This window comes from Halictus rubicundus, chromosome 15 (genome assembly GCF_050948215.1).
Source record: "Halictus rubicundus isolate RS-2024b chromosome 15, iyHalRubi1_principal, whole genome shotgun sequence".
NCBI lineage: Eukaryota > Metazoa > Arthropoda > Insecta > Hymenoptera > Halictidae > Halictus > Halictus rubicundus.
Genome location: NC_135163.1, coordinates 10,774,121 through 10,789,233, shown reverse-complemented (window position 1 = coordinate 10,789,233; position 15,113 = coordinate 10,774,121). Strand labels below are relative to the sequence as shown.

At 47.9% G+C, this 15,113-nt stretch overlaps 1 protein-coding gene across 2 annotated transcripts in view; it reads left to right on the top strand.

Annotated features, from left to right (window-relative positions):
* The window catches only part of LOC143361569 (hemicentin-1), a 374,791-nt gene that overhangs the window by 143,975 nt on the left and 215,703 nt on the right, over positions 1–15,113 (top strand). For both annotated transcript variants that reach the window (XM_076801071.1, XM_076801072.1), the window contains exon 2: positions 6,685–6,814. In XM_076801071.1, the coding sequence (XP_076657186.1) occupies positions 6,685–6,814 (130 nt within the window). The remainder of the gene's footprint in view (positions 1–6,684; positions 6,815–15,113) is intronic.

The following is a 15,113-nucleotide window of genomic DNA, read 5'->3' as shown; positions in this document are numbered from 1 at the left end:
TGCAAAAAAATAAAAATTGTCTGCTTTAATTACAAGAAACGTAGGCTGTATGGAGAATTTTTATAAGAAAAGGATCATCGATCATAGTACAACGAATTCGTGTTCTCACTCCTGAAACAAGAGAACATGTGAATAAAAGATGTTTAAAAATTGTGTGAGGAGCGACTCTCGCCAGGACTATGCGAAGGAATTTCGGTATGAGGCAGCATTTTAGAATCACTATAGCTTCGGAAACTCGGAAAGAGAGCAGAGAACTTGTGTCCATTTGACCCGAGCCGGTTTCCACACCTAATATTAAAGTTACCGTTGGAAAACATTGTTGGAGGGTTGTTGCGGGGTTGGTATTCGTCGAGCAAGTTTTCGCTAAGCGTTCGCGGTGTGTGTATCGGGGTCGCGTGGTGTCGCGAAGAAAGAGCGTCGGCCGAAGTTTACAAGAAACATTGGTCGCGGGCATTAACGGTCGGGATGCATCGTGCCGTGCAAGATCGATGCTTTCAGCGCGACCCGAGCTCGCCCGAGGACCATTCATCCTCCGATGTTTTCACAGGCCGAGTCGACGAGACAAGAGACCTTCTCTCTCTCTCTCTCTCTCTCTCTCTGTGTGTGTGTGTGTGTGTGTGTGTGCGTGTCTCTCAGAAGCAGTGGGCGTCGCGACACCGAGGGGATAATGGGGTTCATTGTAGCAGAGCAAACGTCGCGATCGTCAAAGCCAGGCTCTCGCGCCGGATTGTCGGCAAACTAACTCGAGCAGAGGAAGATCGGTTGTTAGTCAGACATTATGGCGGCAATTCGCGAGCTCGGATGGATTTGCGACAGAACGTGCGAATAGAGGGCCTGAAAAGGGCATAAGATAGCGAAGAGAGAGAGAGAGAGAGAGAAGACGTTTGAATTCGTTATTTACGGAGAGTTAAGTGCGCTCAGTGCCCCTCCGACGTTTCTGCCAAGTTTCCAGGGTCGGCTCTCCGGCTCCCGAGTTGGACACCCTCTCTTCCTCACCCTGTAGAACTCCCGTTTCGGTTCCTCTTGCTCCTCTTGTTCTCTTACTATTGCTCTTGCTCGTCCTCGTGTCCCCGTCCGCTTCCGTTTACCTCGTGCTAAGCAGCGTATCAGCAGCGCCATTGTCTATGCTCATTGTCGGCCGACGCGGCGCCCGTTTCTCTACCTCGGCGAGAGCAGCGTTAACTCGAGGGGCATCGCCAGTGGACGCAGCAAATTAGAAGTCGCGTTAATCGGTTCTACAGTTTCTTGCGACGGTCTTACCGGAACGCGAAAACCGACTCCCGAGGCAAGACTTGGCCAAGTTCGAGGATACCTCTAAGGGAGAACCGCGAATCCCTGGTGGGAACGCGTCTCTTTTATTTCCTGAAGAGATTCGCTTTGCAACAGCAATTCTCCAGGAATTCTCGTCGATAACAAGACCACGGTGTTCTCCCGACACCACGATGCGCCAACACCCCTATTTTCTGGCCAAAATTGAATTTTCGAAGCTTCGTGTTTTAACGATATTTCTGTATAACATAGAGTGCGGATTTTACGCGTTTATAACAAAGAGGGGTAGGTAGTCAAAAATTGGATACATTAGAGCACTTAAAAAATTTCGACGAGTTACGTTTGCAATTCCGGATTAAAGTAGGCTCGTTATTCCAGGATCGTTGTCGAACATCGAGGGTTATAGGGCTCGGAAACGATAGAAACCGACGTTTGAACGTTGTGTACCGTTGTCGCAGCACCGGCTGCTTCGTTGTTAACTCGATGCCATTGTCCACGGGGTTCTTACGGACGACGCGAGACCGAGCCTCCATTAATTTCGCGGTCGTTTGGCTAAACCGAGCTGTTTTCTAGTTAATTTCGAGGAAACGGAAGTGGCGGCTGCGGTGCCGGCGACAACGCAACGGCAGAGGGTTGCGGGGGTGGCGGTGGCTCGGGACTAATCACATTACGCGGGTTCCAAGGGAAGAAGAAGCGAGACGGTTATGAAAAACCGCCAGGCGGCGCCGCGCCGCGGCGCTACGCGACGGTGGGATCGAGCTCGCGGGCAAAAGCGAGCATTAAATCGCGGCTCGCAAAATACCGGCATGAAATTATAACGAATCCGGGAGAGACCTGTGGTTCTTCACCCTTCCTCTCCAGAAGGTAAGAATCTGCTATACACGGATGCACAACGCCGCCTAAACGACCTATAACGGTCCATACGACGAAAAAAGACAGTTCTCTCCTACAGTAGATATACTGAATTTTGACGCTCTTCAAAATCATTTGACTTCGATAGAAACAAACATCGATTCAGACGAATATTATTTTATAATCTTTTCGGCGAACGTATGGTAAAACGGCGACGAGAAATCGTACATCCACTTTTCAGGGGTCCTTGCAAAGGGAGGTCTTCCTCTAAAAAGCTATTTGGAAATGAATTGCGAAAAACATTTGTTGAACTTTGCGAAATTGTTTGAAATGGGACACTGTTTGGAACAAAAACTGATATCACCTATCGATTTCGTTTTTTAATTCGCTTTTGTGAAAGGCTTTTCGAAAATATCAAATTTTGGGATGTAAAAGTATAGACTGTACCCCCTTAAAATGAACATTCGAAACTTGGCTCTCGGATCGTTCGAACAAAATGATTTTCATGCTTATAAGACCGAAAACTTGCCACTGTGCACGTCGAGGGACGTCGGTGTAAATAGCTGCTTGTTGCTATAGTCGGTCGCGACACGGAAAAACCAGGAATTCAAATGAGCGGTGGCTGTTAGCACGGTGGCGGCGTTTATATGATAAAGAGGCCGCCTTAAACGATATTTATAACCGTCTGCGCGGCGGTGGGTTCACCCTTGAAAATAGATACGAAACGTATGCTAATCCCGACGCTTGTCTTCTCGTCGGTGCCCGAACTGCTGCTGGGATTCTCCCCTAGAGACAAGGACAGAGAGTGAAAGAGAGAGAGAGAGAGAGAGAGAGAGAGAGAGAGTGTGAGAAGGAGAGAGAGGAGGGAGGGAGGGAGGGAGGGAGGGAGTTAGAATCTCGGAGTCACTGGTAGTCGGGGGATTCGTGTGGTTGGCGAACGAAAATTTTCCGCGTTCCTTGCGCGCCTCGCCACGCTCGATAAACAACGGACCTGGTCGGGGAACGAGGCGGAGCAACGGAGAAAGAAAATTCGACGACAAATCAGATTCGACGATGCGGGACCCAGTCCTGTTTCCTGCGGATAGATCGCCGACGAAAAAGTCCTCTGCTCTCCGCGCTCGAGAGGGCATACGGGGAGTGGGGTGGGGGGTGGGTGAGGGGAGAAAAGGGGTAAAGAGAGGGTTGCAGGTTCGATTCTTGTTTCGGTCGTCCACCGTGGAGAAAACGAAAGCGGCGGACCGAATCGAATGGAAACTCGTTTCTTCGAGATAGCCTACCGGAAATTCTCAAAGGAATTGCCCTTCCCGGGGCGATATCAAACCCTCGAGCTTTCCACTTACCTGCCCGGGGCTGCCGATCGTCCCTGCAACCACGAGTCGGGCTGCGGCCGGTTTACGGCAGCCCGCAGGAACCCGAATTTCATAAGCGGATCTCTTAATCCTGGACCCGACTGCGCTTTACATATCGCTCTGCAACCGAATCGTACAACCCGGTGGCGCGGCGCGGCCGTCCGGTTCGATTGGGTCCGCATCCGAATATTTCGATTCCCTCCAGAGGACGAAACCAAACCCTCTCTGCTTTCGCGATCCTGCCCCGAACCGCGCCGTTTTATGCGAGTCGGGTAACTACTTCTCTGTACTGGATCTGGCTTGTTATTTGTGTTCGGCTGATCGAAAAATCAGGATTGCTCTGGTTCCGATTATATATTTTATTATATGAAAATAAAAAGTTCTATACGTATCTCGGATTTTTTTAAGATTTTCTGAAAGCCTAGAACAGACCGAGGGTTGAGATTGTTAAAGAAGAAAAGAAGGCGCGGAAAAACGGGTTTCCAGTCTAGCGGGTCGCATAGAGCAGTAGAGGAGTTTAGTTATTTAGACGGCAGCGTTTCCACGCCGGTGGACACGAAAGCGAACAGTCGGCGAGCATCGATCAGTGGCGAATAAGGCGCGCGTGTCCGCGTGTAGTTTAAATACCAGAGAAGCCCCGAAAGCCGTTTCGATTAATGGAATTCCGCAACACGTCCGCAATTAACCCTCAAAGACCCGAGGTGCTGGTGGTCACCGTGCCACGCCATGCCACGCCATGCCACGCCACGCCGAACCACGCCGAACCACGCCGTTTCGAATCGTCCAGCGGGCGTGCTAACGGTGGGTCCAGGGCTCGTGTAGCATTTCAAACGCATTTAATGTATTCGTTATCGACCGGAATCGGCGATTGAACCCTACCAGCCGATGCTTCCAAGACGACTAGACAAACCCGGGATTTGCGTAGAATTTTCGAATGCCCTCTCTATGCATCCGAAACATCCCCCAACGACGTTCAAACCTTGGTCAACCAGTTTCCAAGGCTTCTAACCAAACTGATGCGTTTAATTGTATCCTGTACAGTTTGCACGATTTTTCCAGCTCTGATATACTTGGAGATATTAGTTGAAATGTGGAGAATGAGAGGCTGCAAAAATGGGGGCCTCTATAATTTGTATCTTTGAAAAATTGGAACCTACCGAAGCCAATACAGAATTTCTGCTCGATACCAGGAAATGTCTACCCATCTCCGGTTATTGTTCGTCCAAATAAATTCGCGCAAGGGAGAGTCGGTTCCGGTGTTTACGCAGATCTCGGGGCTCGGGAATCAAGGGTTAATTGAACAGGGGAAAAGTTGGTCTTCTCTTAAACCGAGCAGAGTTTCGAAAGTTCCGTCGACTGCGAACGAATTCTGCGCGTTGTTCTCCTCCGGAATCGAGGAGAGTCGAGTGCGTGGAACACGTCGGAGGGTCTTCTTTTCCATTAGAGTCGGGCGACACACGTGCCACGGGGAAGATTGAACAGAAGTTACCGAAGTCACCGGGAAAAAAAAGCGAAACTCATGGACGACTCTCTCTCTCTCTCTCTCTCTCTCTCTCTCTCTCTCTCTCTCTCTCTCTCTCTCTCTCTCTCCCTCTCCCTCCCTCTTTCTATCTTGCGAACTTTCCCGTCCAACTTTCGGCAGAGGACCGAACTCATCCGGAACTTCTGCCAGTGTGTCGTGTCGTCGTTGATCACCGCGACACGACAGCGTGACCAAGTATTTTCATAAATCTTCCGCGATGACGCGGATCGATCGCTTGGCGATCACGTTTTAATCGTTCGCCACGCTCTTTGGGCCGTTTCTGTAAACCGTGCCTCTATTTTTTCGTACAAAACACCCTTCGTAAGGATAGTTTCTCATTTTGATGAGCGAATAATACTGAAATTTTCAAAGTTGTTTAAGTCTCTGTTTGCACCAGATAGCGTATAATTGCCGTCGATATCGTTGATGTTTTTGCAATCCCAGGGGGTCGTTCTTTGATTTTGTTGGAGCAAACATCGAGGGTAGTTTTTCATCCAATCGTGTCAATAATGTCCGAATTAGATTCTAGGAGCTCTAAAGTCGTCTGTTCGCACCGGATACGGTATAATTGACGTCGATATGAATTTCGTCGATGTTTTCGCGATTCCGGTTCGATGCGAATGAGCAGTCGAAGCTCGAGTCTGCTTATCTCTCTCTCTCTCTATCCCTATCTCTATCTGTCTCTCTTTCTCTCTCTCTCTCTCTCTCTCTCTCTCTCTCTCTCTCTCTCGGATATCGAAGGGTATAACGTTTCGGTGGGCGATCCTCGCGGTTGAACGCGCGCAAACGACTTCGTCTGACTTTTATAGCTGGGAATCGTCGGCGGAACGACGACTTTGCGCTCGCGGATCCGTCTTTATGATATTTTCATGCTCGATGGGTAACGTCTGGCTTAACGGCGGCCGATCGTTGCCAACGAGCATAAACCGGGCGGCGCCCGCGCCCGCGCCCGCGCCCGGGCCCCGGCCCCGCGGGGCGAGGAGGAGCGGACTCTCGGTTTTGCATCGAAAGCGCCGCTCGCCCGATCAGGAAATCTACGAAATCGTTTCGGTTTAATCAACAAAAGTGTATGAGCTCTATCCACTCCCGGAGTCGATCCCCGTTCCCATACGTATTTCCTCCGAAATCTCGCGCAGTTGTCAGCGACGTCGACCGAATCGTGTTATTGTTATTGCACCGGGCCGATTTCGAAGAGATGCGACGCGGTTGCGAAATTTCTGTCGGTTTGACGCGTTGCGACGTCGTTCATTAGGGTAATTGGATTGCTTGCCATTTTTAACGAGACTCTGGGGATAAAGCATTCGTGTCGTAAAGAACGGCAATATTTGATAATCGAAAATAAAGATACAAACAATTTTCTACCCAAAGGAAATCCATTGTACTTTTGTGTTTTTATGTGGGAAATTTCTCGAAACGATTACAGCCTCGTTGCTATACCCGGTAGATGCTCCAACGACTTGGAGGGTGTATTTCCCATAGAAATTGGCCCATCCGGTATACTCGAACTTCTCCAGAATCTCCATATCGTTCGCATCTTCCGCCCACCGGGAAAACTATAGTTCGTCAGCAAACAAGCGTGTTTTTTCGTCGAGATTCTCCGCATTCCCGAATAGAACCCGCCCATGCAAAATGTATTCGATTCTCGAGGAGACACCGGAGCTTTTTTGTCTAACACTGGAATTTCTATTGCAGTTCCACTGGTGAATATCAGCGTCGTGGAAGGAAAACCAGCGGAATTGCCATGCGACATCACTCCACCCGGAGCGGACACCCTGCACATGGTTTTCTGGTTCAAGGACGAGGCTGGCGTACCCCTTTACACGTGAGTAATCGGTTGTTCTTCTATTTTATAAAAAGGCTGTCCGAGCCTTTTCTGGTTTTTACCAAGCCGCTATACTCGCCCGTTAATTTATGAATGCGTTTTGCATCGTGGATTCGAAACCTTCCCAAACTTAACCACGATTGAAGCCGTGGTTCAAAAGATCACGATTAGACTGCGGATTTTGCGCGTTTGTGACAAGAATCGGTCACAAACATAAATAGGTCGAATGCAGGACAGTGCAAATAATAATAATTCATTTATACACTAAATTATTCTACTCTTCCACAATTTTGCATTTTAACCTCTTACAGATATTTAATGCTCGAATGAATGTCAAATGTTTAAAGCATCCATGGAAAAGAATAAATATTGGAAAGAAAGAACACACGTTTTAAGAAAATACGAGAAGCGAAAATTGAGTTTTTCAAGGTTTTAGATCGGAAGACCCCTTTAAGGGGCCCGGCTGAATTCGATTCGGGAGAACTGCTCGGCGTCCGCGGAATTCGTTGGTGGCGGTTAATATGCAGTTGCACCTTGGCGCGTCTTCTTCTCTTTTTCGCGTGATATGGCGGTGGCCCTTCGGCCGAGCAACACGACTCCGGATACAGCGTCCGTTCCGCGATATTAAACGTACGTCACTGTTCGTTGGTGCTCTGCCGGGCGCTCGCCACTCGAACTCGAAATTCCTTTCTGCATTCCGTTTCGCAGACGCGCGGGATGTTCCCCTGTTTCCGAGTTGGCCGCAATAACAGCCGCACGGCCAGCAAGCCCTCTCATAAACGGATTCTCCGAGCACGACGAGCTCTGGTTCGCCCCTTTTTTTTCCCCCACCCCACGAATTTCCCTGAATTTCCGAGAATTTCCCGGGCCGGATTTCCTTCGACTAGGTCCTCGACGACGATGGCGCTGCCCGACTCCTGATCAGGAACGATTATTAATCGAGTCGGTCGCGGAGACGCGCGGAAAACTTTTAATTGATAATTATCTCGCCCCATCGCGCACCTATAATTCCCTCTAACGAACCTGAAAATCAGCCGTCTCGATTTAAACGCGTTCGCAAACCTGCGAGCTATTCTCCAGAGAGACAGAGAGAGAGAGAGAGAGAGAGAGAGAGAGAGAGAGAGAGAGAGAGAGAGAGAGAGAGAGAGAGAGAGAAAGAGAGACGGCCAAGCGATTTCTCGATCGAAGAAACAATGACCGTGCCCGGCGCGGAACAATACACCGGGACACAGAAGAGTTTCTCTTTCGAGATGGAAAAGGACGCGACCGGGAACAAGAGTCCCTTTAATTGACAATTATCTCGGCCGATTACTCGTTATGATTTTTCCAGACGCAAGGCCGAGCCGAGAACGAGGCGCGGGTCGCGCCCGAGGAGATTCGATTTAAATTGGACTCGCCGCGGCTTCCGCGCGATAATTTCGCTCGACCCGGCGCGCAATTAAAACAGACTGTCTTGAGAGCGACCCTCTCGAGCATCGAACTGCACCGTGGGCTCGAGATCGGGGCACGAAATTGTCGGGAACGGTGTCGTGCTGACTTCCGGTGGGCCAACGTGCTCCCCTTGGCAAGATTTTCTGTTTTCCTCGTGTTTTCCCGCTTTTCTGGCATTTACTTTAAATTTTCATCGACGAGTCCGTTGGCGGGCCTAGGACGAAACACGCTCCCATTCCTTTTCCTTCCCCTGTCAGAGTGTTTCTCAGAGCGTTCTCAGCGTTTCGTCAGAGCGTTCTCAGACAGACAGAAACGAGGTATTTGGAACACAACGCGTAGCAGTCGCGTTGACATTCGAGACGCGGCTGCCGGAAGGTTACCAACGCGAACGGGGTTAAAAGTACGCGGCCGTTCCAGTTCTATGAGGTAGCAACGGTGCTCTCTGGAATCCCCACGAACAGAACAGAACAGAACAGAACAGAACCGAACCGAACCGAACCGAACCGAACCGAACCGAACCGAACCGAACCGAGTCGGGGGGAGGATAAGCGTTTTCAACGTTTATTTGCGCTCCGTCGGGGAACGCGGTGTTTGTCCTCCGCGTGCGGATCTCGTCGAAAGGGATTCGTATATCGAAGGGATTCGCAATACGGATTAATCGTTGGTTACGTGGCAGGCTTATTTACCGATACGTCGTCCGTGACGGGAATGGAAATGGGAAACGTTCTCGCGATGCCACGCGCCGCGGGCGCAATCGTTCGCATTTTATTTCATCGGTATAGAGAGCGCGTAGACCGCACTGTGGCCTCCAGCCGGAGGATTTAGCGACGTTCCGCCGGAAAGTCAATTTTTTTATTTTCTTCTTCTTCGTTTTTTTCGTTTTGTTATCCCATTCCGACGGTTCCGAACGGTACAAAAATGATCATAAAATCAGTCACTGCGTGTATGATATGTTTGTACAATTTCTGTTTGAATCATCCTTCAACGTGACAAATATTTTACGAGTTAGAAATCCTGATAAATAAACTGCGAATTCGATGTGTTTAGAATAAAAATCGTTGTTAATCGTTGAATGAGAATATTATTTCGTTCAATTTCTCTTTCTTATAATTGGAGAATTTTTTGTTTTGCACAATATGCCTTCGTTTCTATCAATTGGGAATAATTTCAGTAGATTCGTTACGATAGAATTTCTTTTTCTTTTTTTTTGAAGATTTTGTCAAATTGGTCGATCGACTTCATTGCCAACAGTTCAAATAGCTTTTCGGAACAGCAGTTTCACTGTTACGGCGGTCTTAAACAAAAATAGTCTGTGGAACTTCGAGACGGCCGGGCCGCGGCCGGGCGATATTAGCCTTGGTTTTTCGATATTTTCCGTAATGCGTGATAGTTCGTCGAAGTTTCGCAATTAAACTCGCACGGTTTAGACGCCGGAGCCGTTCGCTTCTTCGAGGTGCAGTCAGCTGCAGATTTCGGTGCAGCAATCCGCGGCAGTCGAATCATTTTTCAAGCGGCTGCTTACGATAGTTGCCTGGGGAATGAGCATTTTCCGATTAACACGTTTCCATGGTTTTTTCATTTCCTATTCTTCCATGTCTCTCTACTTCCTCCATTTGCTTTTCAATTATGCAAAGTGTACGTCGAATCTCCGTGGAATTTTGAAGGTTGCGGCGCGTTAACGGAAAGCAATTAACGCTGCAGGAAATCATTATTTTTGTAGATTTGTCGTCGGTTTCTCTGACGATGGCCTTCGTTGCTCTTCCGGTTCCCTGGTTTTTGTGCAGAAGTAATATCATTATTGGTTCGAGGGGAAAAACGGACGGGAAATCCATTTAACAAATTTGAGTAGTAGGTAGTATTGAATCGTGGTTTTTTATGCGTTCAAAGCGTACGTTTGAATGTAAAATCAAACACGAAATGCGCGTATTTTAAATGGAATCGATATCATATTTATTTCATTTGGATTTGGTAAATATTTTTGACGATTTGTTCGAATCAACGAGGATTTCTGAGTAATGCAATTTATTACTTTTAAAACTATTATTAGATTAACTGTGTTTACCAGAAAAATGAGTAAGAGAAGTTTAACATTGTAGTAAAAAAATTAAAAGAATTTAATAATATCTATTTTCTTTCGTAACATTTTTATTTTGCATAAAGAATTTTTATTTTCTACCATATAACTTTATTGCAGGAAAAAATTGAATAAAACAAATATGAATGGGAACTGGTAAAACCTTAAAAACTCTATTACGGTAAAAAGGACATTCCGACGATTGAAACGACACGTTCGCGATTTCAGACTACTAGGATTCAGAGTACCTGTAGCTGCACACTCGAGTCCGCACCTGTCCAGCCAGCACAGATCTGTTCTAATGACGCGTTCGTTGTCGGGGCGAAGTCAAAGAGACGACTTGATCGTGTCGCGTCCGTCACGCTCCTCGGCAAAGCGGTTCGGGACGTACACGCCTAATGAGGATCGCAGCGACGCATAATCGAGTTCGTGGCACGTAATTATAGCGTGTCAATAAATTTCAATTGGCGGTCGTAGGGACACCGTGATGAGCGGGAGGCTCGCGGGTGCTATGGGCTCTGGGCTCGGGGCTCAGGGCTCTGGGCTCCGGGCTCCGGCTCCCGGAGATTCTGAATGGCAGCTTTATCGGCGAATAATTGATAACCGTCGCTTCGCGTCGCGTCGCCTCGCCTCGCCTCGCCTCGCCTCGCCTCGCCTCATCTCGCATCGAGGCGCTTCCACCGATTCCCGAGCAACCGCATCGACGTAACTGCAACGTCGGAAGATATCCGATCGTCCTGCGGCGTTTCCACGAGACGCATGATTAATTGATATCTTCTCGACTCCTGCGATTAATTTCGAACCAAAAATCTCTAGAAGCCGTTAACTTTTGCTCAACCCCCGAATAAAGTTGTCCAGCAGACTACAAAGTCTGCAACGGAGAATAAGATCCACAGTCGTGACCTAAACAACTGAATTAAAAAGATAAATACAGCTGACGTTGTGTCGTGTACGGGTTAACGAAATTGAAAGGTCCGATGGTGCGCGGCGTGCCGATCGGTCTGCTTCTTTTCCGTTGAAAGACATCGTCGCGCTATGCCACCTCGATAAAGACATCCAGCCATCCGAGAGTAGAAGGTGAGCGGCAAGGTGTTTTCTCGCGTTATACCGGTTCGCAGACCATCGAAAGTAACGATTACGGCCGAAGAAGCGGCAGCCTTTTCTCGCTCCGGCTCGAGCTGGAGGGGTGGTTTAATCCGGTCTTTATTCGCCCCTCGACGCTTTCCACGAGATTATCGTTGTTTGCACCTTTGTTGCATCGCGTCGACGTCGACGGCCTGTCCGTTGAGAAACGGGAGCGAAACGGCCGGGCTCGACGACCACGGTCGACAAAAACGGAAACGACGTCCGGAGGTCGAGACTCGGTGCGGAAAGCGACCAGAGAGGACGTTCGAGCAGCGTTTGTCAGTCATTTCGTAATTAATGTCCTCGACGATTCGATCCGAGAGTCGGACCGCTACGGCGCGGCGCCGCTGGGTGTCGCATCCATTTCTCCGCGTTAATTGCCTATTTATGAAAATTTAAATCGCCCCGCGTAATAATCGGATCTGAAAATGCAAATTGCATCGCCGTGCGCGACTTCTTGTGACTCGGCCCGACCCCGGCTCGACCCCGGCCCGACTTCGCTCGGACATCAAAGAGCTACCTCGATCGGTCGAGCAGTAGCTGGACAAGCAATTTCCTGCGGAATATTAACCGGTCCGTTCCAAGCGGAACAATTTCCCGCGTTTTACTTTCCCGCTGTCGTTCGATCGGACTCTGTCTCTCGTTGTGTTCACGCGTCAGCCGCGTACTTCGTTTTTACTTTTGTTTATTGGCTTCGCGCTAGAATATGATGGATAGTCCCGAGATATCTTGCTTGCGAAATAGTAGAAAACGCGTATGCACGAGAACGGAAATTAACTTTTATCTTGTTCGACGGTAGATATTTTCGAATTGGTTTCCATTTTTATGCGACGATGATATTTCAGAACGAGATTTTGCAGAGACATTTGGTCGAATGCTCTCGATTAAAAATACGAGAGGATGTTTGCATCAGTGAAAATCAATAACGTTTCCGTTTCATGTTTACGACGAAGCAGATTTGTAGAACGGTCGATCCATATTTCTAACTTGATCGATCGAATAACGATCCTTGTGGAAAATAAAAATGTTTTGCGTTGGTTCCAGGAAACAGAAGCCAATTAAACATTGATTTCTCCCTTTAATAATCTTAGCGAGCTGGAAATAATATGTTGACATTTTTCAATTTCTCTAGTTTTAATACGGTTTGAAATTTCACCTACTCATTTTTGTCATAAAGGACTAAAATCCGGTCCGGAGTCTATTGATTGCAACTGGTCTGCCTTCATTTACCGACATTCGATGCGCTGTGTGCTTTTAGTAAATTATACATATCTCGATGAATATTTACATTGTACTAGGTAAAATCATGAAAATATTATATATTGTAATGTTTGATAGTTGCGTCCTCAAATATTTATTTACGATAAACAGAAATTCCAATAATTAATGATTAATCGAATTGCCGATTAAATAATTCACTTATCCATCTAATCAACGATTAAATACTTACTTTATTGACGGGGCAAACATACATCGGTTAAATTGAAAAGTTAATCGTTGATTGTAATCGACAATCGACCAATTATATCCAATTATAATATAATCGTTATTACAATTAATTACATTAAACATCGTCCGGCTTTGCAACAAAGAATTTCTTAACAGGCGAAATGTTATTCATTCTGATTTTCATAAAATGAAAGTGGATTGGTGAAATCTACAGTAGTGGGGATATTAAAACGATTTAAAAATGTCAATAGACTACTTTTTGTTCCTCGTATGGGCCTATTTTTACAATTGATCGTAACAATGATTGATTTTTCTAATTTCATTTCACTTTTGGCAAAGATCGTCTTAAACGTGCAAATACTAACTATTCGGAGGAAAAATTGAAAAATACCCCAATTTGGTGCATAACGGACGGGTAAAGTAGAACGAATGGATTGGATATAGGCACGATCTAATCAGTTCCCTTCGGAACCGCTTCATGCCACGGATACAGCTTCATCAAATTTCTCACTAAACTGATCCAAAATAGATATCCCGATTGATAGCATCAAGCCGACACAGGCTCGTCACGACGAAACTTTACCGAACCACCTCGTGTCATCTCGAGAGATTCCTGTTTCGTGGTAGAGAAACAAAAAGAGGTGGGGGTGGGGGTGGGGGGAATTGCACAGGGGGTCACACGGGCACTTGGCCCGTTGTTTGCGAGGCCATCTAATTAGGGAAGTATTCGGGAGCTCGTGGACATATCAATGTTGCGTGCAACGGTGCCGCCGGGTCGCTGGCTCGGCGGCTCTTCGCAGCGAGCCCTAATTATAACATACCGGTAACGCGAGGAAGGGTCGGTATGCGAACTATGCTCGCCGCCAAACACACGGCGGTGCATGGAACAGGGTACACTGTCAGAGAGGGGCCCAGGGCTCTCTCGGCAACCTGGTAAACGACACACGCACCGCTCCCGGGTCCCGATCCCGATCCCGATCCCGATCCCGATGCCGCTACTCCATCGCGTCCTGTTACCAAACATTTACGCGTGCCCTCTCCTTGCAACGACGCCGAGAACCTTTGTCCGAATAAATGCGAACCTGCGGGAACGGTCCTCGAAATAGTTTCGCGATTGCCCACCACTTTGGAAGACCGACTTGCGTGCACCAACCGAAACCAGGGATTGAGCACGGTTGTACAGGCTGAGGCGCCTAACTCGATCACCTCAAATAACTTCTAAATTATGGGTGTAGCAAAATATATTCTCATGAGCTCTTTGGCCGATTCTGCCGATTCTGCACGAGAGGATAACACATATTCTAGAATTTTCACCGATTTTTTAGTTGCAAACTCTGGTTGTACAAAATAAAAACCTCGTAGTGTTCTATTGTCATATTTGGCGCGAATTTCTGCAATCATCTAGTAATAAATCCAACTTAATCTGTCCTTGCGAGAGGGTGGAGTTATCTCGAAGACATTTGATTTTTCGCGTCAATGTTCGAGAACAAGTGCACCTTGGTCGACAGAGGGTTAAGGGTTGAGGGTTAAGGCGGACCTGGAGGATCGGTGGGTTCTTCGGGAGCCTATACTTCAGCGGGATCGAGTGTATGGTTAAACGCTCGGGGCGAATGGGGCCGAGAAGGTGTTACCGGGTCAAGACGCGGATTAGGATCTCGAGGGGTCACCTTGCGAAACCCGACCTCGGGGTCCATGCATCCAGCCCATAATTTACGTCCGACTAAACGCATAGTTCCCCTGTGAAGCAGTTAAACCCGGGTCGAGAGAGTGAGAGGGAGAGAGATCGATTAGTCCGTGGTTGGAGAGCGAGAGAGAGAGAGAGAGAGAGAGAGAGAGAGAGAGAGAGAGAGAGAGAGAGAGAGAGAGACTGAGAAGAAAATGTAGCATCGAAAACAGGATCAAACGGAAGAGAATCGGGAAATGGTTGATTAGGAGCTGTGTAACTCGCAGCCGAACTAGGCTGGATGAAACGTTAATGGCAGCTCCGAGAGACTAATCAGCATGCCCGGGGTATACGTATGTACATTACGCTGTGGATCTTGTTTCGAAATAGTAAACGGTGTTCCGTGATACGAACCAGAGAGCAGGGAACATCTTCGAAATTGTTCCGACGCGGCGCTATACCTAATGGTCCGACCCGGCCCGTTCGATCGCCGTATTATGTTCTTCCCGACTTCCGAGGACCGAGCTGTTTTTCCAAACGCCTCCATGGAAACCGTT